Source organism: Pristiophorus japonicus, chromosome 19, assembly GCF_044704955.1.
Source record: "Pristiophorus japonicus isolate sPriJap1 chromosome 19, sPriJap1.hap1, whole genome shotgun sequence".
NCBI classification, from domain to species: Eukaryota; Metazoa; Chordata; class Chondrichthyes; family Pristiophoridae; genus Pristiophorus; species Pristiophorus japonicus.
Window position 1 is genome coordinate 82658669 of NC_091995.1, and position 23948 is coordinate 82682616.

At 53.1% G+C, this 23948-nt stretch overlaps 1 protein-coding gene across 1 annotated transcript in view; it reads left to right on the forward strand.

The window, feature by feature from the left end:
* LOC139229997 (guanine nucleotide-binding protein subunit alpha-12-like) overlaps positions 1 to 13212 on the forward strand; it is an 86120-nt gene extending 72908 nt beyond the window's left edge. Inside the window, exon 3 of the mRNA XM_070861708.1 lies at positions 8188 to 13212. Within this exon, the coding sequence (XP_070717809.1) occupies positions 8188 to 8757 (570 nt within the window). The 3' untranslated portion in view covers positions 8758 to 13212. The remainder of the gene's footprint in view (positions 1 to 8187) is intronic.
* Positions 13213 to 23948: the final 10736 nt, after the last annotated feature.

Sequence of the window (23948 nt, forward strand, 5' to 3'; positions counted from 1 at the left end):
AGTGTGTCCCGCCCTCCGTACCCCAGTGTGCCCGCCCTCCGTACCCCAGTGTGTCCCGCCCTCCCTACCCCAGTGTGTCCCTCCCTACCCCAGTGTGTCCCTCCCTACCCCAGTGTGTCCCTCCCTCCCTACCCCAGTGTGTCTCGCCCTCCCTACCCCAGTGTGTCTCGCCCTCCCTACCCCAGTGTGTCTCGCCCTCCCTACCCCAGTGTGTCTCGCCCTCCCTACCCCAGTGTGTCCTGCCCTCCCTACCCCAGTGTGTCACGCCCTCCCTACCCCAGTGTGTCTCGCCCTCCCTACCCCAGTCTGTCGCGCCCTCCCTACCCCAGTGTGTCCTGCCCTCCCTACCCCAGTGTGTCCTGCCCTCCCTACCCCAGTGTGTCCTGCCCTCCCTACCCCAGTGTGTCCAGCCCTCCGTACCCCAGTGTGTCCAGCCCTCCGTACCCCAGTGTGTCCCGCCCTCCGTACCCCAGTGTGTCCCGCCCTCCGTACCCCAGTGTGTCCCGCCCTCCGTACCCCAGTGTGTCCCGCCCTCCGTACCCCAGTGTGTCCCGCCCTCCGTACCCCAGTGTGTCCCGCCCTCCGTACCCCAGTGTGTCCCGCCCTCCGTACCCCAGTGTGCCCCGCCCTCCGTACCCCAGTGTGCCCCGCCCTCCGTACCCCAGTGTGCCCAGCCCTCCGTACCCCAGTGTGTCCCGCCCTCTGTTCCCCAGTGTGTCCCGCCCTCTGTTCCCCAGTGTGTCCCGCCCTCTGTTCCCCAGTGTGTCCCGCCCTCTGTTCCCCAGTGTGTCCCGCCCTCTGTTCCCCAGTGTGTCCCGCCCTCTGTTCCCCAGTGTGTCCCGCCCTCTGTTCCCCAGTGTGTCCCGCCCTCTGTTCCCCAGTGTGTCCCGCCCTCTGTTCCCCAGTGTGTCCCGCCCTCTGTTCCCCAGTGTGTCCCGCCCTCTGTTCCCCAGTGTGTCCCGCCCTCTGTTCCCCAGTGTGTCCCGCCCTCTGTTCCCCAGTGTGTCCCGCCCTCTGTTCCCCAGTGTGTCCCGCCCTCTGTTCCCCAGTGTGTCCCGCCCTCTGTTCCCCAGTGTGTCCCGCCCTCTGTTCCCCAGTGTGTCCCGCCCTCTGTTCCCCAGTGTGTCCCGCCCTCTGTTCCCCAGTGTGTCCCGCCCTCTGTTCCCCAGTGTGTCCCGCCCTCTGTTCCCCAGTGTGTCCCGCCCTCTGTTCCCCAGTGTGTCCCGCCCTCTGTTCCCCAGTGTGTCCCGCCCTCTGTTCCCCAGTGTGGCCCGCCCTCTGTTCCCCAGTGTGTCCCGCCCTCTGTTCCCCAGTGTGTCCCGCCCTCTGTTCTCCAGTGTGTCCCGCCCTCTGTTCTCCAGTGTGTCCCGCCCTCTGTTCCCCAGTGTGTCCCGCCCTCTGTTCCCCAGTGTGTCCCGCCCTCTGTTCCCCAGTGTGTCCCGCCCTCTGTTCCCCAGCGTGTCCCGCCCTCTGTTCCCCAGCGTGTCCCGCCCTCTGTTCCCCAGCGTGTCCCGCCCTCTGTTCCCCAGTGTGTCCCGCCCTCTGTTCCCCAGTGTGTCCCGCCCTCTGTTCCCCAGTGTGTCCCGCCCTCTGTTCCCCAGTGTGTCCCGCCCTCTGTTCCCCAGTGTGTCCCGCCCTCTGTTCCCCAGTGTGTCCCGCCCTCTGTTCCCCAGTGTGTCCCGCCCTCTGTTCCCCAGTGTGTCCCGCCCTCTGTTCCCCAGTGTGTCCGCCCTCTGTTCCCCAGTGTGTCCCGCCCTCTGTTCCCCAGTGTGTCCCGCCCTCTGTTCCCCAGTGTGTCCCGCCCTCTGTACCCCAGTGTGTCCCTCCCTACCACAGTGTGTCCCTCCCTACCCCAGTGTGCCTCTCCCTACCTCAGTGTGTCCCACCCTCCCTACCCCTGTGTCCCGCCCTCCCTACCCCAATGTGTCTCGCCCTCCCTACCCCAGTGTGTCCCGCCCTCCCGACCCCAGTGTGTCCTGCCCTCCCTATACTAGTGTGTCCCGCCCTCCGTACCCCAGTGTGTCCCGCCCTCCGTACCCCAGTGTGTCCCACCCTCCCTACCCCAGTGTGTCCCACCCTCCCTACCCCAGTGTGTCCCACCCTCCCTACCCCAGTGTGTCCCACCCTCCCTTCCCCTGTGTCCCGCCCTCCCTTCCCCAGTGTCCCGCCCTCCCTACCCCAGTGTGTCCCGCCCTCCCTACCCCAGTGTGTCCCGCCCTCCCTACCCCAGTGTGTCCCGCCCTCCCTACCCCAGTGTGTCCCGCCCTCCCTACCCCAGTGTGTCCCGCCCTCCCTACCCCAGAGTGTCCCGCCCTCCCTACCAGAGTGTCCCGCCCTCCGTACCCAAGTGTGCCCCGCCCTCCGTACCCCAGTGTGCCCCGCCCTCCGTACCCCAGTGTGTCCCGCCCTCCGTACCCCAGTGTGTCCCGCCCTCCGTACCCCAGTGTGTCCCGCCCTCCGTTCCACAGTGTGTCCCGCCCTCCGTTCCCCAGTGTGTCCCGCCCTCCGTTCCCCAGTGTGTCCCGCCCTCCGTTCCCCAGTGTGTCCCGCCCTCCGTTCCCCAGTGTGTCCCGCCCTCCGTTCCCCAGTGTGTCCCGCCCTCCGTACCCCAGTGTGTCCCGCCCTCCGTACCCCAGTGTGTCCCGCCCTCTGTTCCCCAGTGTGTCCCGCCCTCTGTTCCCCAGTGTGTCCCGCCCTCTGTTCCCCAGTGTGTCCCGCCCTCTGTTCCCCAGTGTGTCCCGCCCTCTGTTCCCCAGTGTGTCCCGCCCTCTGTTCCCCAGTGTGTCCCGCCCTCTGTTCCCCAGTGTGTCCCGCCCTCTGTTCCCCAGTGTGTCCCGCCCTCTGTTCCCCAGTGTGTCCCGCCCTCTGTTCCCCAGTGTGTCCCGCCCTCTGTTCCCCAGTGTGTCCCGCCCTCTGTTCCCCAGTGTGTCCCGCCCTCTGTTCCCCAGTGTGTCCCGCCCTCCGTTCACCAGTGTGTCCCGCCCTCCCTACCCCAGTGTGTCCCGCCCTCCCTACCGCAGTGTGTCCCGCCCTCCCTACCCCAGTGTGTGCCGCCCTCCCTACCCCAGTGTGTCCCGCCCTCCGTACCCCAGTGTGTCCCGCCCTCCGTACCCCAGTGTGTCCCGCCCTCCGTACCCCAGTGTGTCCCGCCCTCCGTACCCCAGTGTGTCCCGCCCTCCGTACCCCAGTGTGTCCCGCCCTCCGTACCCCAGTGTGTCCCGCCCTCCGTACACCAGTGTGTCCCGCCCTCCGTACCCCAGTGTGTCCCGCCCTCCGTACCCCAGTGTGTCCCGCCCTCCCTACCCCAGTGTGTCCCGCCGTCCCTACCCCAGTGTGTCCCTCCCTACCCCAGTGTGTCTCGCCCTCCCTACCCCAGTGTGTCCCTCCCTACCCCAGAGTGTTCCGGCATCCGTACCCCAGTGTGTCCCGCCCTCCCTACCCCAGTGTGTCCCGCCCTCCCTACCCCAGTGTGTCCCGCCCTCCCTACCCCAGTGTGTCCCGCCCTCCGTACCCCAGTGTGTCCCGCCCTCCGTACCCCAGTGTGTCCCTCCCTACCCCAGTGTGTCCTGCCCTCTGTACCCAAGTGTGTCCCTCCCTATCCCAGTGTGTCCTGCCCTCTGTACCCCAGTGTGTCCCTCCCTACCTCAGTGTGTCCTGCCCTCTGTACCCCAGTGTGTCCCTCCCTACCCCAGTGTGTCCTGCCCTCCCTACCCCACTGTGTCTCAGCCTCCCTACCCCAGTGTGTCCCGCCCTCTGTACCCCAGTGTGTCCCGCCCTCCCTAACCCAGTGTGTCCCGCCCTCCCTAACCCAGTGTGTCCCGCCCTCCCTAACCCAGTGTGTCCCGCCCTCCCTACCCCAGTGTGTCCCTCCCTACCCCAGTGTGTCCCTCCCTACCCCAGTGTGTCCCTCCCTACCCCAGGGTGTCCCTCCCTACCCCAGTGTGTCGCACACTCCCTACCCCAGTGTGTCGCACCCTCCCTACCCCAGTGTGTCGCACCCTCCCTACCCCAGTGTGTCGCTCCCTCCCTACCCCAGTGTGTCGCTCCCTCCCTACCCCAGTGTGTCGCTCCCTCCCTACCCCAGTGTGTCGCTCCCTCCCTACCCCAGTGTGTCGCTCCCTCCCTACCCCAGTGTGTCGCTCCCTCCCTACCCCAGTGTGTCGCTCCCTCCCTACCCCAGTGTGTCCCGCCCTCCCTACCCCAGTGTGTCCCGCCCTCCCTACCCCAGTGTGTCCCGCCCTCCCTACCCCAGTGTGTCCCGCCCTCCCTACCCCAGTGTGTCCCGCCCTCCCTACCCCAGTGTGTCCCGCCCTCCCTACCCCAGTGTGTCCCGCCCTCCCTACCCCAGTGTGTCCCGCCCTCCCTACCCCAGTGTGTCCCGCCGTCCCTACCCCAGTGTGTCCCTCCCTACCCCAGTGTGTCTCGCCCTCCCTACCCCAGTGTGTCCCTCCCTACCCCAGCGTGTTCCGGCCTCTGTACCTCAGTGTGACTCATCCGTCCCACCCTCTTGTCATTGTCTCAAACTCTGTGATTCTTGGTGTTATTGTCTCTCATACTGTGTCTCTCTATCTCTGTATCTCTCACAGCTACAGAGAAGGAGAGGTACTGAGGGTGAAAGAGAGTGACCCGTCATCTAATAGCTTTTCTGGTCTCCAACCCCTGTCTCCATTACAGCCTCATTGTCTCTCTCTATTTTGTCACGGTTACTATGGCAACTCCTCATCCGAACTTCCCCTTCTTGTCCTTCCTAAGCTCCAGGTTCACCAAACTGCAGGCTTTTCCCCTCCCTGCTTTCTCCGTGTTGATATCTGGGCCAATCGCCACCTCCTGCTCGACTCATCCTTTCCCAGGACCTCTGAACTGTAGCGCTCCTTAATCCCTGAGTCTCTTACTCCTCCACTCGAGCTGTTGCCGAAACCCAAGCTTGGATTCATAGAATCAGAGTGAGGAAGTGCAGAAGGAGGCCATTCGGCCCATCATGCCTGTGCCGGCCCTTTGAAAGAGCGATCGCATTAGTCCCACTCCCCTGCTCTTTCCCCGTAGCCCTTCAAATATTTCCTCTTCGTGTATATGCAGTATACAATTCACTTTCGAAAGTTGCTTTTGAATCTGCTTCAACCAGCCTTGCAATCCAAATCATAACAACTCGTCCCAAAAAAGAAATTTGCCTTGGGTTCTTTTGCCAATCACCTTAAATCTAGTCCTCTGGCTAACGATCCTACGGCCAATGGAAACAGCTTTTCCTGATTTACTCTATCAAAAAACCAATCACGACTTTAAACGCCTCTGTTGGATCATCCGACCAGAACGTCTCGATTTCTCTGCTCTTCAAACCTGGTGGCACCTTGCCCAATGGGACTTCTCCCTGCTCTTGGATCTCCCTCAGACCACACTTGGAGTTGTGCGCACACTGAGAGGCTGAACAGGCTGGGGTGCTTTTCTCTAGAGAGGAGAAGGCTGAGGGGTGCCCTGAAAGGGATCTGTAAGGTAATGAAAGGGTTCGATAGGGGTTGATGTAGAGAAGATGTTTCCACGTGTGGTGGAGACTAAAACTAGAGGCCATCACATAGAAGCATAGAAATTAGGTGCAGGAGTAGGCCATTCGGTCCTTCGAGCCTGCACCGCCATTCAATGAGTTTATGGCTGAACATGCAACTTCAGTACCCCATTCATGCTTTCTCGCCATACCCCTTGATCCCCCTAGTAGTAAGGACTACATCTAACTCCTATAAGGTAGTTGCGAATAAATCCAACGGGGAATTCAGGAGAGCTATCTTCACCCAGGGAGTGGTGTGAATGTAGAACTCGCTTCCACAGGGAGTGGTTGGAGCGAACTGCACAGATTTATTTAGGGGATGCAAGATAAGCACATGACGGTGAAAGAAATAGAAGGATGTGCTGATAGGGTGGGATGAAGAGAGTTAGAAGGAGGCTTGAGTGGAGCGTAGCTGTGGCTCAATGGGCAGCACACTCGCCTCTGGGTCAGAAGTTTGTGGGTTCAAGCCCCACTCCAGGGACCTGAGCACAAAATCCAGGCCAACACTCCCAGTGCAGTGCTGAGGGAGTGCTACACTGCCGGAGGTGCCGTCTTTAAGTTAAACCAAAATCCCGCCTGCCCTCTCAGGTGAACAATAAAGATCGCATGGCACTATTTCGAGTTGAAGTAGGGGAGTTATCCCCGGTGTCCTGGCCAATCTTTATCCCTCAATCAACATCAGATGATCTGGTCATTATCACATTGCTGTTTGTGGGAGCTTGCTGTGCGCAAATTGGCTGCCGCGTTTCCGACAATTACAACAGTGACTGCACTTCATTGGCTGTAAAGCGCTTTGGAGCGTCCAGTGGTTGTGAAAGCCGCTATACATTTTTATTTTTAAACACCAGCATGAGCTGTTGAGCTGAATGGCCTGTTTCAATGCTGTAAACCCTCATCCATGCCTTTGTTATCTCTCGGCTCGACTTCTCCAACACACTCCTGGCTGGCCTCCCACATTCCATCCTACGTAAACTTGAGGTCATCCAAAACTCGGCTGCCTGTGTCCTAATTCGCACCAAGTCCTGCTCACCCATCACCCCCTGTGCTCGCTGACCTACATTGGCTCCCGGTTAAGCAATGCCTCGACTTCAAAATTCTCATCAATGTTTACAAATCCCTCCATGGCCTCACCCCTCCCTATCTCTTTAATCTCCTCCAGCCCCTCAGAGATGTCTGCACTCCTCAAATTCTGCCCTCTTGAGCCTCTTATAGCTGTTCAACCATCGGTGGCCGTGCCTTCTGTTGCCTGGGCCCCAAACTCTGGAATTCCCTCCCTAAACCGCTCCGCCTCTACCTCTATATCCCCCTTTTAATACGCTCCTTAAAACCTACCTCTCTGAGCAAGCTTTTCGTCATCTGCCGTCATTTTTTTTTATGTGGCTCGGTGTCAAATTTATCTGTTTTGGCTTGGTAACTCTCCTGTGAAGTGGTTTGCGACGTTTTACTACAGCTACAACGTCTCACATCCAGCAACCTCTGAACTGAGACCGTGCCGATAGTCGGATTTTTTGGGCATGCTGCTGAGACAGGCAAAGTAATGGTGGCGTGGGTCAGGTCGGGTCGAGGTTCATTGGGCAAGGCTCGGACCGATCGCACGCCATTTAAAACATAGCGGCAAAGCCGATAACTAGTCCGGCTCGCCGGTTTTTGGTAAATAATTCCGGATTTTATTTTCTGAATATTAAAGGGGTTTTCGGACAATTCTGATTTTCGGACAGCCGGATTTGAGACGTTGTAGTTTGTAACTACTTGGCCACTTTGCTAATTATAGCAATTCAACTATTCTCAGGGATTATATTTAGTTCAAATTAGATGACTCTTGTTCAGATTATAACAAATGTTTTTAATACAGGTATATTGAGTAAAAACAACAGAGATTTATTAAGTACATTATATTCTGTTACAAAAAACAATACTTAACAAATGATAGCCACAGCCTGACTCTCGATAGCGTCCTCTCGAGCGACCATGATGTTGACTCCTTATCCTCTTTTCCTTCTGAAGATTCTTTCTTCCTGTTGTCTTGATTCGCACTGCCTTCCCAGTGGAAGAGTTGCTTTCTTTATACCCTCTTTGTGCCAACGTGGCAAGCTAGCAAAACAAGTCCCGGGATATCTTATGTTTTCAATGTCGGAGCTTTGAAACCCTGAAAAGGGTCCATTCCACCTCCTAAACAGTCCCATTAATCTCCGTACCTCCCACCAGCCTAAACATTCTCACGATGCACTGCCTGAGTACTGATAAGGCATGTCGAGCTAAGCAGAACCTGATGCTCTTTGTTATTCTGTACCAAATTCAACACATTGCTTTGGTTACTGAGGATGGCCCATTTACCATCAAGCTTTGCTTCTCAGCCCTTCTCCATTTTAAAACCCATTTTATGTTGTCCGGCCATTTTCTATCAATAATAAACGAGTTTTATATACAATCAGTGCATATAAAGGAAGTTACAAACATGAAGGTTGTTCATTAATTAAAAACGTGTAAAATAAGCTGCTTAATTCTGACTTCTGATATCTGTCAATAGGCGATGTCTTACAACGTTGGACCTGTACGTTTAAAGGCGCTATATAAATAAAAGTTGTTGTTGTAGACTCGATGTAACTCTTCCTCTAGTTGATCCACAAGCGTATCTTGTTTTTTTTTCCCAGAATTACCTCCCGACCAAACAGGATGTCCTCTTGGCCCGGCGGGCAACCAAGGGCATCGTGGAGTATGACTTCCTCATCAAGGGAATCCCCTTCAAGATGATGGACGTAGGCGGGCAACGCTCGCAGAGGCAGAAGTGGTTCCTGTGCTTCGAGGGCATCACCTCCATCCTCTTCATGGTGTCCTCCAGCGAGTTTGACCAGGTGCTGATGGAGGACCGCCGCACCAACCGGCTGGTGGAGGCCATGAACGTCTTTGAGACCATCGTCAACAACAAGCTCTTCGCCCGGGTCTCCATCATCCTCTTCCTCAACAAGACCGACCTGCTGGAGGCCAAGGTGCGGACGGTTAGCATTGGCCGCCACTTCCCCGACTTCCAGGGCCGGCCCCACCAGCTGGAGGACGTGCAGCGCTACCTGCTGGCCTGCTTCAACCGCAAGCGCCGGGACCGCAGCCGGCCGCTCTTCCACCACTTCACCACCGCCATCGACACCGAGAACATCCGCTTCGTCTTCCACGCTGTCAAGGACACGGTGCTGCAGGAGAACCTCAACGACATCATGCTGCAGTGAGGCGCCCGGGGGGTCGCGGCGGGGTCACGGCGAGGTCGGGCCGGAGGTCACGCCAATGTCAACGGGACCCCGGCACACTTTGTCGAGGCAAATGACACTAAAAGAAATGGGGGAAAAAATATATATTTAATATTTAAGGGATTCCGCTCTCCTGCGTTCAAATGTATATCGACAGTTCAGACTGACCTCACTGTCCTCCTCATGTCTGTGCACGTGAGCCCATGCCTGACAGCCACTCTGCCCTCCGGCCTGAAACAAATTCCTTTTTGCTCAGCACAAACCTTCGTCCATCCTGACGTTCTTCGGCCCGTGGTCGGCACAGGTAGATTGGCATCTCTTGCCAGAAGAGTTTTCCGTTGATGTCTTTCATAATTGTAGGACTCCTTTTTTTTTTCTTTTAAGCCATTTGGACCTATTGAATCTCACCCTGATGGGCCTGGTGGCTGCTTTTTATTCCTTTTCGTCCCCATCGCTCCTGACAACACTGACTGGTTCTGGGGAGCACCTCCACGGGGCTGGACACACGGGGAAGGAAGTGGCCTTTCTCGAGATGCCAAGCCGGACAGTGAATCTCGTGTCGACCATCGATCCAAGGGGAGCCTCGCGGCCAAGCCCAGCTCGGTCCTCACCGGGGCTCCACAAGCCAGCGCCTGCTCAGGATAAAGAGTCGGCCATTTAGGACTGAGATGAGGAGAAACTTCTTCACTCAGAGGGTGGTGAATATTTGGAATTCTCTACCCCAGGGGGCTGTATATATTCAAGACGGCGGTCGATAGATTTTTGGATATTAAGAGGATCGAGGGATATGGGGAGGCAGGTGGACTTGAGGTAGATCAGCCATGATCTCATTGAATGGTAGAGCAGGCTCGAGGGGCCGAATGGCCTACTCTTGCTCCTAATTCTTATGTTCTCGTAAAGAGGTTACTAGAGAGCAGTGAGATCCAGGAACCCTGGAGGACTGTATTTCAAGCCCCCTTCCCCTCCTTCTGAACTATTGCCTCTCGGCTAACTGAGCTTTGACCAGGTTGGCCATGGGCGCTCCTAACTCGCTCTATTGGTCAATTCTGTGTCATGTCAGTGCCGTTTGGAGAGCTTTATCGGTATATTTTTTTAATGTTTTTGTTTAAATGGCGACTGCTGACATCACCGTGATGGGAACAACAACAATGTATTTATATAGCGCCTTTAATGTAGTGAAACGTCGCAAGGCGCTTCACAGGAGTATTAAGCGATAGAAATTTGATGCCGAGCCGCATAAGTAGAAATGAGCTCAGGTGGCCAAAAGCTGGGTCAAAGAGGTAGGTTTTAAGGAGCTTCTCAAAGGAGGAAAGAGAGGTAGAGAGGCGGAGAGGTTTAGGGAGGGAGTTCCAGAGCTTGGGGCCAGGCAGCTGAAGGCACGGCCACCGCTGGTGGAGCGATTATAATCAGGGATGCTCAGGAAGTCAGAATTAGAGGAGCGCAGACATCTCGGGGGGGGTTGTGGGGCTTGAGGAGATTACAGAGATAGGGAGGGGCGAGGCCATGGAGGGATTTGTAAACAAGGATGAGAATTTTGAAATCGAGGCTTTGCTTAACCGGGAGCCAATGTAGGTCAGTGAGCACAGGGGGCGATGGGTGAGTGGGAATTGGTGTGAGTTAGGACACGGGGCAGCCGAGTTATGGATCACCTCTAGTTTAGGTAGGCTGGGGTGTTGCGGGGTGGGTCTTTTGTTGCTTTTCATATTCAGAGTTTGATGAAAAATATTCAAAGCAGATTGTTAAGAATTCGGTGGAAAAGCGTATCGTTGAGGCTAATTCTTTGCAGCTATTTATGAGAGGGCTCCTGATGGTGAGATCTGCTCTTTGAGTCACTCCCTCGGTTATCCTGTCTGTTTGTTTATCTACCCCCCCCCCCACTACCGTCCCCTTGGGCTCCAGGACCCTCCGTGCAGTCCCCTGCTCTCGTACGTCCAACGTCAGCTGGGAGGATGGCACAACTGGGGCAACGTTGGCTTCCCTCACCCCCGTCAGCCGTGGCGCCGCCTTGTGGCCCGGTGAGGAAGTGAGCCGCACTTGCACAGACGCTGCACGTGAGCCCGTGCTTCCCAGCCTCTGTGCACCCACCCAGCTGAAATAACGGTTTTGGGCTGGAAATTCGGGTCGACAGGTTTAGCGCTGGGAATTGGGTAACGTTGGCAGCCACAAAATTCAGCAGCTGCACCCTGAGAGTGGGGCAGAGCGCTAAGGGAGGCGTTCCACACTTCTCTCGGGGCACTAGGCCGGCTGAGCAGCCGAATATCCCGTTTGCTAAAGGGCCGGCTTCGTAGTGCCCTGAGAGGTCTCCCTGCAAAAAAAAAACACCCATCGGACCAAAATTCACAAAAAACATTCCCGATACGTTACTCACCCCAAATAAAGTTAAATTGCAAAAAAAAAATATATATATATATCACTCACACTTACCTCAGGCAGTCATTCCTTCCCATAGCTCCCCGGGACAGCGCTGCACGCCCGCTTTCTCTGGCGGGGTCACTCGGGGGCGCTACGGGTGCAGCGCAAACCAAATGTTGTATCCGTGGCGATACCGGGGACATTGCACGCCAGCACGGCGCTCCCGGGCAATACCCCTTAACGCTGCCGATACCGGCACACTGAAGTTGCCGAGCGGCGCGAAGGCCGGCGATCGCGGCTGCAAACCCGTTAGCGCCCCCTGTAGCGCCTCTCACGTAGGGCGCTGTCCAATCAAATTCCTAGCCCTTTTACCTCGACAGAAACCCGTTGTCCATCCGACGTTCTTCGGCCTGCAGTCGGCACGGGTATATCGGCGTCTCTCTTTTCCCCTGGCCAGAAACGTTTCCGTTGGTGTCCTTGAGCCTTCGCAAGCCTCTTATTTTTTTTGTTTAAGCCGTTGGACCGATTGAATCTGACCCTGGTGGCTTCCCTGCTGCTCCCTGCTCTCGGCCCCAGGGCTTCTCCCACCAAGAGCTGGTCAAATGTGGCAACGGTGCAAGGTTCGATGCTAACGCTGCCTCAGGACTCGGATGAGCTCAGGTAGTCACCACACACCACGGGCCTTGCAGCCTTCCCGAGGGTCAGGCAACCAACTCGGCCGTTGACTAGCCCGACAAGCAACTGACCTGATGTCTAGGAAGAGGGATCACACCAGGACGTCTGAGGTGTCCCCGGGGTCTGCAAATCATTATCGTCATAGGCAGTCCCTCGAAGCGAGGATGACTTGCTTCCACGCCGAAAAGGGATGAGTTCACAGGTGTTTCAATGAATGACCTAATATTCCAGCCACCAAAGAACTCACTTCAGGAGTGGAAGCAAGTCTTCCTCGATTCCGGGGGCCGATGATGATGATGATGATAATATTCCAGATCCCGACCTACATCTTGAAGGGTGGAAGATGCCTGTGCGTGGATTTTCTTAACGTGTGGTGGCCGTTGCATATCAGCCACCAGACGGGCCAGGTCTTGGTCCAGTGACCAGGGTTAACCAAGACGACTGGAGACTTGCTCTGCTGCACAGACCGAGTGTGAGCACATACGGGGTCTGCAAATGCTGCAGTGTTAGCTGCACCAATCATGATATTGTGGAGCAATTGTCAACACAGTAATCAACTGTCAATATACATTAAACCCGGGAGTGAGTTACAGGCTGGAGTCTAATCGAGGGGTTTATATATAGAATTACAGATACCCGGGGGTGAGTTACAGGCTGGAGTCTAATCGAGGGGTTTATATATAGAATTACAGATACACGGGGGTGAGTTAGAAGCTGGAATCTATTCGAGGGGTTTATATATAGAATTGCAGATACACGGGGGTGAGTTACAAGCTGGAGTCTAATCGAGGGGTTTATATATAGAATTATAGATACCCGGGTGTGAATTACAGGCTGGAATCTATTCGAGGGGTTTATATATAGAATTACAGATACCCGGGGGTGAGTTACAAGCTGGAATCTAATTGAGGGGTTAATATATAGAATAACGGATACCCGGGGGTGAGTTACAGGCTGGAATCTAATTGAGGGGTTAATATATAGAATAACGGATACCCAGGATTGAGTTACTGGCTGGAATCGAATCGACGAGTTCAGGTGGTTTATATATAGAATTACAGAAACCCAGGAGTGAGGTACAGGCTGGAGTCTGATCGAGGGGTTCAATAATAACAACAACAACTTGTATTTATATAGCGCCTTTAACGTAGTAAAACATCCCAAGGCGCTTCACAGGAGTGTTATGAGATAAAACAATTTGACACCAAGCCACATAAAAAGAAATTACTGCAGGTGACCAAAAGCTTGTTCAAAGAGGTAGGTTTTAAGGAGCGTCTTGAAGGAGGAAAGGGGTAGAGAGGCGGAGAGGTTTAGGCAGGGGCCCAGGCAACAGCAGGCACGGCCACCAATGGTGGAGCGATTATAATCAGGGATGCTGAAGAGGGCAGAAATAGAGGAGTGCAGACATCTCGGCGTGGGGGGGAGGGGGTTGTGGGGCTGGAGGAGATTACAGAGATAGGGAGGGGCGAGGTCATGGAGAGATTTGTAAACAAAGATGAGAATTTTGAAATAGAGGTGTTGCTTAACCGGGAGTTCAGGTGGTTTGTATATAGAATGATGGATACCTGGGAGTGAGTTACAGGCTGGAGTGTGATCGGAGAGTTCAGGTGGCCATGATCTGCTGTCCGAGGGTGACCCCATGCCGACGTGGGGATTACTGCTTGTAGTGTCGCCACTGCCTGTCACAACACAACATAATCAGCAGAAGGTCACGGGAACTGCGCAGCCTCTCACGTACTGCACACCACGATTTCAGGTCCATTCTTCCGATATACAATCTGACAGCGAGCTAATGATGGGGAAGGATTTGACTTGTGTATTACCCCAGTAAGGCCCCGAACACAAGGCGGCTGGGCGATGTCACGTCGAGGGAAGCTGCACGGGCGAGAAGCCACAATTATAATGGTCACGGTCACTGTGGTCGGTGTTTCAACCAGCGTCGTGACGGGGGCGGGGCTCGCAATTCGGGCGGGGGGCTCCGGGGGAAGGGGGGAACTCGCAGGATGGGGTGGGTGGAGGGGGCTCCAGGGGGAAAGGGGGGGGGGGGTTCCGAGGGGTGCTGACTGCCATCATTCTGAGGAGCTAATAGCTACGCTTTACTCTGTGGTGGGTTCCAACATTTACTGTTGGAATGTGTCCAGCAGAGGACAATGGAGAGCAGAGAAAGGCAAGTGTGTGAGAGAGAGAAAGGGAGGGAGGGAGCAAAAGAGAGGGGGAGGGAGTGAGAGAGGGAGAGGGAGTGAGAGAGGGAGAGGGAGAGGGAGTGAGAGAGAGGGAGGGAGAAGGGGAGGATGAGGGGGAGAGAGAGAGAGGGGAGAGAGAGAGAGGGAGGGAGAGAGAGAGAGGGAGGGAGAGAGAGAGAGGGAGGGAGAGAGAGAGAGGGAGGGAGGGAGAGAGAGAGTGAGGGAGAGAGAGAGTGAGGGAGCGGGAGGGAGTGAGGATGAGAGCGAGAGGAAGAAGATGAGAGAAAGGGAAAAAGCAAAGTGACTGAAGGAATCGGCAGCAGAGAAGTGAGGGGAAAGACTGGGAGGATTGGTAGAAAAACAGTGCGCGGGCAAAGAAAGTAGAGATAATGAAAAGCAGAAAATAGGAGAGACGCGATAATCCACACGCTAATGAAGAGTGAGGTAAAGATGGAGGAGGAAAGAGAGTGCATACCTTCCTACCTACCCTCACTCTGAGGTCAACACCCCCCCTTCACCCCCAAACCTGAATGTACAGCTTCTCATTATTATGTTCACTGGTGCATTTTATACCGAGCAGAATAAGTGAAGGGTTTGTGACAGCGATACGCGTCTCGTGGTCCTGAGCGAGGGCTGAATCTCTATCGGGAGGCTTCACCCCGGTAAATCAGTCCTGGGGGGGTGTTGGGCGGATGGAGAGAGTGCGAGTAAAGAGAGGAACACCCCCTTTAAGCTAGGCTGGCTTTCACCGAGGGCTTCAGCACCACCATGTATCCAAAGGGCTCTTTCAGCTTGCCAGTTGAGCGCCTCCTCTGGAGAAAAGGTGAATCGTTAAAATGCCTGCTTTAAATGATCACGGCTGAATGGTGTAACGTAGAATTAGAAACATGCAAAGAGTATTTAATTGTAGCACTCCTGGAACATGCACCAACAGAATTTTACAGCTTATGGCTGCAATGCTACTGAGGTCCTTCGAAGCGAAAGGGCTGGTTACTGCAGTGCCCGCATGTTTATCGATAATTATTATTCATGACAGCCGTGTCGTACCTCAGCTAGCGTCGAATTGTTTTTAAGAAAAGATAAACCTCAAATAATTAATTGCTTTGGAAGTTTCAGCGTCCTTTAGAAACTGCTAAAATAAGCGTCGGTGTTAGTGAGGCCTGTGAGGGCACAAAAGCCTCACTCCGACAAAGGGCCGAGGCCTAGCAACGATTGCAAGGGTCACCCAGCCTGTTGGTAGTAACCGGTTACTCGCTGCGGTTTGAAAATGTCGTCCATTTCGATCTGTATCGTCCTTTTTCAACAAAAAAAAAACACACATTAAACACGGCTCTAAACGTTGAAGTGGGTTTTGTGCTCTGTGTCAGACGTGTTTCAGTGACGGTGCCTGTGTTTGCGTCAGGCCAATTCCCCAGCTCTCCGATAAAGCGGGCTAGGCACCTGACGGGTGCAAGCCCCCGTGGCCAATTCTGATTGGACGTATCATCACATGACCGCTTGCCAATGTTCCCGCCAATTTATTTTTGCGTGCGCCGCCCCCTTTAACGGGCTGCTCGGCCCAGTCAGATTTCCGCGCACGCGCTCTTTTTCCATTTGAAAGCCACTGCAATGTATTTGCTTCGTGGGTTCTTTGCTGAAGAATTCATAGCAACACATTGCGATTAAGAACTAGTTGGTTTATGGGCAAAAGGTTTAACAATCACACTACACATTACCAGTTTATCCACCAGGCTCACAACCACCTGCCTCATTGTGGATGCCCCGAACTCAACTGGCCGGGGTTTTATTGAGTCTTGTGAACATCACGTGACTGGCTAAGCCACTCACAATGCAACAGCTCTACAACTATTTTTAGCTGTATTAGTAATCAAGTGGCCCCCTGATTAAAGGGGTGGGGGGCACACTCCAAAAACTTTTCAAGTGCCCTCCTTTTTTTTTGAGGGCACTAAAACACAAATTATACAAGTGCCCCCTGGCTAAAAGGGTGGGGGGGGGCACTAAAACCAACAACTTAAACAAATTAAACTTTAGACATTTCAATCAAATTAAAATTTGGTTGCCGAGGGTGATGATGCACTCCAGTCCCTCCGGCGCCCACCTCTCACGGAAGGCCGCGAGCGTACCGGTGGACACCGCGTGCTCCATCTCTAAGGACATCCTGGCCCGGATGTAGGCGCGGAAGAGAGGCAGGCAGTCAGGCTGAATGACCCCCTCGACCGCCCGCTGCCTGGACCGGCTGATGACACCCTTGGCCGTGCCCAGGAGCAGTCCTACGAGGAGGCCCTCGGACCTACCCGCTCCCCTCCGCACAGGGCGCCCAAAGATCAGGAGTGTGGGACTGAAGTGCAACCAGAATTTCAGGAGCAGCCCCTTTAAATAATGGAACAGGGGCTGCAACCTCGTACATTCGATAAAAACATGGAACACGGACTCTTCCAGACCGCAGAACTTGCAGGCGGCCTGGGAGCCCGTGAACCGACTTTAAAAATTTGTTGCACGGGACTGCTCCGTGCACCACCCTCCGGGCCAAGTCCCCGATAAATAGTGGGAGGACTCCCGCGTAGAGTGCACTCCATCGGGGACCCCCGCCTCCTCTGGATGGCAAGATGGTACGTCATGGCAGACGAGGATGGCAAGGTTGAGAGGCAACACTCTACAAACCTGTGAGCATACCCGCAGGTGCAGACATTGCAGGCGGTGAGCGGGTGCATGAGACCGCCAGACAACGCGGCTAAACGGGGACATTACCTCCAACACTCAACGCTCAGCCCCGCCCCACACTCCCGCCATTGATCGCCCGACACGTCCATCCTCGAGGCGCCCCGCCTTCCCTCGCCGACCGGAACACAAGTAGACTCTTCATCACCCGATTGGATGGTTGGTGACTGTCAGTCAAACTGCCTTTTTTCGCTTTGTGTCTGATATTTTGATAACCAATAAATAAAAGTGTGCGAAGAAAAATTTAAGAAAAAAGAAACCCCAATTTTGTTGTGAATGCCTCCTGTGATTGTTTGCCCGGGTGTTGCTCACAGCTGTAGCTATTTCGAAGAAGAGTTCTCCCCGGTGTCCTGGGGCCTATATTTATCCCTCACTCAACGTCACAAAATCGGATTAGCGGGTCATGATCACGTTGCTGTTTGTGGGATCTTGCTGTGCGCAAATTGGCTGCTGCGTTTCCCACATTGCAACAGTGAGTACACTCCAAAAGTACTTCATTAGCTATAAAGTGCTTTGAGTCATCTGGTGGTCGTGACAGGCGCTATATAAATGCAAGTCTTTCTTTTCATTTCTGGCGACTCGAGGCCAATCGCTGAGTGTTGGTGACTCTTGCCCTGGGTGATATTTTACAGGGCCCCCTGTGGCTGTTTGATCGTAGCTTGTGGCAGAACACGTTGAGTGGGGCGGTACTTTTCTCAGCCACGGCCGCTGCTATCCAGGCCAGATATTGTAGGCCGCAGATCATCGAGCACTAGGCTGCATGGACCCCCTTAGTTGTCAGCCTCTGAGTCAGAAGGTTGTGGGTTCAAGTCCCATTCCAGGGACTTGAGCACATAAATCTAGGCTGACACTCCCAGTGCAGTGTTGAAGGAGTGCTGCACTGTCGGAAGTGCCGACTTTCGGATGAGAATTTAATTCGAGGCCCCGTCTGCCCTCTCAGGTGGATGTAAAAGATCCCATGGCACTATTTCGAAGAAGAGCAGGGGGAGTTATCCCCGGTGTTCTGGCCCAATATTTATCCCTCAATCAACATAACAAAAACAGTTTATCTGGTGATTATCACATCGCTGTTTGTGGGAGCTTGCTGTGCACAAATTGTCTGCCGCATTTCCCACATTACAACTCCAAAATGTACTTCATTGGCTGTAAAGTGCTTTGACATGACCGGTGGTCGTGAAAGGTGCTATATAAATGCAAGTCTTTTTTTATATAGCTCAGTGGGTAGTACTCTCCCCTCTTGAGTCAGAAAGACGTGGCTTCCTCAACCCACCCCAGAGACTCTTATCAAAACACTTCAGTGTGAACGCCTCTATCAAATTAACTCTTCATCTTCTGTGCTGTAAGGAGAACAACCCCAGCTTCTCCAGTCTCTCCATGCAACTGAAACCCCTTCAACCCTGGCGTCGTTCGAGTAAACCTCTTCTGCACCTTCTCAAAGGTATCCTACCGAAAGTGCGGAGCCCAGAATTGGCCACGATACACCACCTGGGGCCAAACCAGCGTCTTATAAAGGTTTGGCATAACATCCTTGCTTTTGTACTCTAGTTTAAAAAGCTAACGATCCCTTTTGTTTTGTTTTAAACAACACCCAGTTATACTCTTTGATGGTGTAGCAGTAAAGGATAGAGAGCTTTAAACAGCCGTTGTGTAGGATTCACTGTCTTTGTAGGGCGAACGATGAAATGTTCCGATGCACTGTTCCAACATGAAAGACGGGCTTCCGGCTTGCATTCCAATATCCCACGCCTCTTGTTCCCTATTTAAATCACTGCTGGTGAGCATCTGTCAGTGATCATTCTTCATAAATAGAATAATTTTATTCCATTCTCAAGACTGTCCTGCCCTGAGCAATTAGTCGGAAGAGAAACAACTTTCATTTAAATAGCGCCTATCATGACCCCCAGGGCAGCCCGAAGTACTTTACAGCCAATTACATCGAGGCTGACACTCCCAGTGCCATGCTGAGAGAGTGCTGCACGGTCGGAGGTGCCGTCTTTCGGATGAGACGTTAAACCGAGGCCCCGCCTGCTCTCTCAGGTGGATGTAAAAGATCTCATGGCACTATTACGAAGAAGAGCAGGGAGTTATCCCCAGGTGTCCTGGGGCTAATATTTATCCTTCAATCAACATCACAAAAACAGATTAATTGGTCATTATCACATTGCTGCTTGTGGGAGCTTGCTGTGTGCCGCGTTTCCCACATTACAAAAGTGACTACACTCCAAAGAGTACTTCATTGGCTGTAAAGTGCTTTGGGATGGCATGAGGTCGTGAAAGGCGCTATATAAATGCAAGTCTTTCTCTCATTTCTCCCCTTACACCATGTGCGTGTCTGTCACCTTCCTTGTCTCCGACCTGCTGGTGTCTCTCACTGTGAGGGACTCTCACGCCCACGCTCACTAATTTCACTGTCTCCTTTTATTTTTTATTTTGTTGTTGTATCTGTCGCTCAAACCACCAAAGGAAAATCAGCTGCCTGTGGGATCTTGCTGTGCATAAATGGCCTACCCCGTTGACCGACATAATAGCAGTGACTGCACTACAAGGTCATTCCTTGTGACGTACCTTTGAATGCTTCTGAGACATGATAAGGCACTATATAAATGCAAATTCTCTCTTTCTTTACTCTCCAGCTATCATTCACTTTCGCTACCTTATTATCATAGAATAGTGCAGCACAGCAAGAGGCCATTTGACCCATCCGGTCTGGAATGGTACCAGGGAGGAGGGACTTCAGTTATGGAGAATCTTGGGCTGTTCTCCTTAGAGCAGAGAAGTTTAAGAGGAGATGTCACAGGCGTTCAAAATCATGAAGGATAGGGAGAAACGGTTGCCAGTGGCTGAAGGATCGATAACCAGAGGACATAGCTTTAAGATTATTGGTGTAAAAAACAGGCTGACAGGAGGAAACTAAAATGTATGCTCTGAGTTGTTGCGATCTGGAATGTACTGCTTGGTAAGGTGGTGAAGCAGATTCAATAGTAACTTTCATCGGGGAATTGGATAAATATTTGAAAAATGTACATGGCTATGGGGAAAGAGCAGGGAGTGGGACTAATTGGATAGCTCCTTCAAAATGGCCCAATGGGTCGAATGGCCTCCTTGTGCACTATATCATACTGTGATTCTTCCTCTTCTACTGTCTGTTTACTCACTCTCACTGTCCCTTGGTCTCTCTCGCTCTCTCTAGCTCTCTCTCTGTCTCTATCCCTCTCGGTCTTTATCTTTCATTCTCTCTATCTCCCACTCTCTCCATCTCCCTATTTCTCTCTCTCTCTCTCTCTCTACCTTTCTGTCTCTATCTCTTGCTCTCTCTATCTATCTATCTCTCTCTCGCTCTGTTTCTATCTCTCTGTCTCTATCTCTCTGTCTCTATATCTATCTCTATCTCTATCTCTATCTCTCTGTCTGTCACTCTGTCATTATCTCAATCTCGCTGTCTCTATCTCTCACTCTCCCTCCCTATCTCTCTATCTCTCTCTATCTCTATATATGTACCTCTCTGTCACTCTGTCTCTATCTCTCTATCTCGCACTCTATCTCTCATTCCCTATCTCTCGCTCTCCCTATCTCTCTCTCTCTTTATCTCTCTATCTGTCTTTCTATCTCTATCTCCATCTGTGTCTCTCTCTGTCTCTCTCTCTCTCTCACTCTGTCTCTTTCTCTCTATCTCGCTGACTCTATCTCTCGCTCTCCCTATCTCTCTCTCGCTTTCTCGCTCTCTGTCTCTCTGTCACTTTCTCTCTGTCCCTCTCTGACACTATCTCTCTATCTCGCTATCTCTATCTCTCGCTCTCCCTATCTCTCTCTCTATGTGTGTCTCTCTCTCTCTCTTGCTCTCTCTCTCTCCCTCTCACTCTCTGTCTCTCTATCTCTCTATCTGGGTCTCTATATCTCTCTCTCCCTATCTCTCTCTGTATCTCTCTCTCTCTCGCTCTCCGTCTCTCTCTCTCTCTATTTGTGTCTCTGGTCTCTCTCTATCTCTATCTCTCTATCTGTCTCTATCTCTCTATCTCTCAGTGAGACAGTCTCTATCTCTCGCTCTCCCTATCTCTCTCTCGCTCTCTGTCTCTCTCTCTCTGTCTCTCTCTCTCATACACACACTCGTTACTGAATTTCATCCCCTGCCCGCCTGCCATCTGTAGCTGTGGAAACAATGAGGATTGCTGCTCAATGGCGGGGGAGGGCACACCCTTGCTCTCTCCAGCTCCGATCGCTTTCAGCTTAACAGAGAGCTCCTTTCAGCGGGAGGAAAGTCAGGCGTGGAGCTCGAACAATGCCCGGCTGAAACAGGAGCCAGCTCCCATTGGTGTGCAAAATCCCTGCAGAGCAGGAGCTGACAAAGGCTGGGTTTGCAGGCCTCAACTCGCTTTGTGCTGGCTTGTAGAATGGACAATGAGGTACACTCAACCCAAAATATACACTGCGGCTTTCCGCAGCAAGGGCAGGTGGATTTAGGTTCTAAACCAAATGCACAATAAAAAGGTTTTCTGAGCTGCCTCTCATTCCAACTTAATTAATTTTCTTGGTAAAATGAGTGACCGACATTTGCATCACACTCCGAGAGAAGGGGATACATTCCATGGTGCATGTCACTGCCCGGGCCTCGCTGCCGCTGTGTGAAGTTAACTTGAAGCAAGAAACTTTATGCATTGCCGAGTCTTGCTGCACTTTCTCTGCACAAGTGCTCTCCAGCTGGGACCACGAGGGAACATACAGAAGCAACAACTATGCTTGATAATTCACCCTCCAGCCCAGGCATTGAAGCATTTCAATAACTGCTCCACCATCGCGCAGACCATTGGGGTATCTCACTGACCATTGGGGCATCACACTAATCATTGGGGCATCTCACTGATCATTGGGACATCTCACTGACCATTGAACCCCCTCACTGACCATTGGAGCAGCTCACTGACCATTGGAGCATTTCACTGACCATTGAACCCCCTCACTGACCATTGGAGCATTTCACTGACCATTGAACCCCCTCACTGATCATTGGAGCATTTCACTGACCATTGAACCCCCTCACTGACCATTGGAGCATTTCACTGACCATTGAACCCCCTCACTGACCATTGGGGCATCTCACTGACCATTGAGACATCTCACTGACCATTGAACCCCCTCACTGACCATTGGAGCATTTCACTGACCATTGAACCCCCTCACTGACCATTGGAGCAGCTCACTGACCATTGGAGCATTTCACTGACCATTGAACCCCCTCACTGACCATTGGAACATCTCACTGACATCGGAGCATTTCACTGACCATTGAACCCCCTCACTGACCATTGGAACATCTCACTGACCAATGGGGCATCTCACTGACCATTGGGCCCCCTCACTGGTCATTGGGGCATCTCACTGACGATTGGAGCAGCTCACTGACCATTGGAGCATTTCACTGACCATTGGACCCCCTCACTGACCATTGGACCCCCTCACTGACCATTGAACCCCATTACTGACCATTAGGGCAGCTCACTGACCATTATGACATCACACTGATCATTGGAACATCTCACTGACCATTGTGGAATCTTACTGACCATTGAACCCCCTCACTGACCATTGAACCCACTCACTGACCATTGGGGCAGATCACTGACCATTGGGGCATTTCACTGACCATTGAACCCCCTCACTGACCATTGGAACATCTCACTGACCATTGGGGCATCTCACTGACCATTGGACCCCTTCACTGACCATTGGAGCATCTCACTGACCATTGGGGCATCTCACTGACCATTGAACCTCCTCACTGATCATTGGGGCATCTCACTGACCATTAGACCATTTCACTGACCATTGGGGCATCTCACTGACCATTGGACCATCTCACTGACCATTGGGGCATCTCACTGACTATTGAACCCCCTCACTGACCATTGGAGCATTTCACTGACCATTAAACCCCCTCACTGACCATTGGGGCATCTCACTGACCATTGAACCCCCTCACTGACCATTGAACCCCCTCACTGACCATTGGGGCAGCTCACTGACCATTGGAGCATCTCACTGACCATTGGGGCATCTCACTGACCATTGAACCCCCTCACTGATCATTGGGGCATCTCACTGACCATTGGACCATCTCACTGACCATTGGACCATCTCACTGACCATTGGACCATCTCACTGACCATTGGGGCATCTCACTGACCATTGGACCATCTCACTGACCATTGGGGCATCTCACTGACCATTGGACCATCTCATTAACCATTGAACCCCCTCAGTGACCATTGGAGCATCTCACTGACCATTGAACCCCCTCACTGACCATTGGAGCATCTCACTGACCATTGGAGTATCTCACTAACCATTGAACCCCCTCACTGACCATTGAACCCCCTCACTGATCATTGAGGCATCTCACTGACCATTGGAGCATCTCACTGACCATTGGGGCATCTAACTGACCATTGGACCATCTCACTTACCATTGGAGCATCTCATTGACCATCGTGGCATCTTCCTGAGCATTGAACCTCCTCACTGACCATTCAACACCCTCACTGAACATTGGGGCAGCCCAGTGACCATTATGGCATCACACTGACCATTGGAGCATCTCACTGACTATTGTGGCATCTCACTGATCTTTGGGGCATCTCACTGACCATTGTAATCCCCTCACTGACCATTGAGCCCACTCACTGACCATTGGGGCATCTCACTGACCATTGGACCATCTCACTGACCATTGGACCATCTCACTGACCATTGAACCCCCTAACTGACCATTGGGGCATCTCACTGACCATTGGACCATCTCACTGACCATTGGCGCATCTCACTGACCATTGAGGCATCTCACTGACCATTGAGGCATCTCACTGACCATTGGGGCATCTCACTGACCATTGGACCATCTCACTGACCATTGGGGCATCTCACTGACCATTGGACCATCTCATTGACCATTAAACACCCTCAGTGACCATTGGAGCATCTCACTGACCATTGAACACCCTCACTGACCATTGAACCCCTCCCCCACTGACCATTGGGGCATCATACTGACCATTGGAGCATTTCACTGACTATTGGACCCCCTCACTGACCATTGAACCCCCCTCACTGACCATTGGGGCAGCTCACTGACCATTGGAGCATCTCGCTGACCATTGAACCCTCTCACTGACCATTGAACCTCCTCACTGACCACTGAACCCCCCTCACTGACCATTATGGCATCACACTGACCATTGGAGCATCTCACTGACT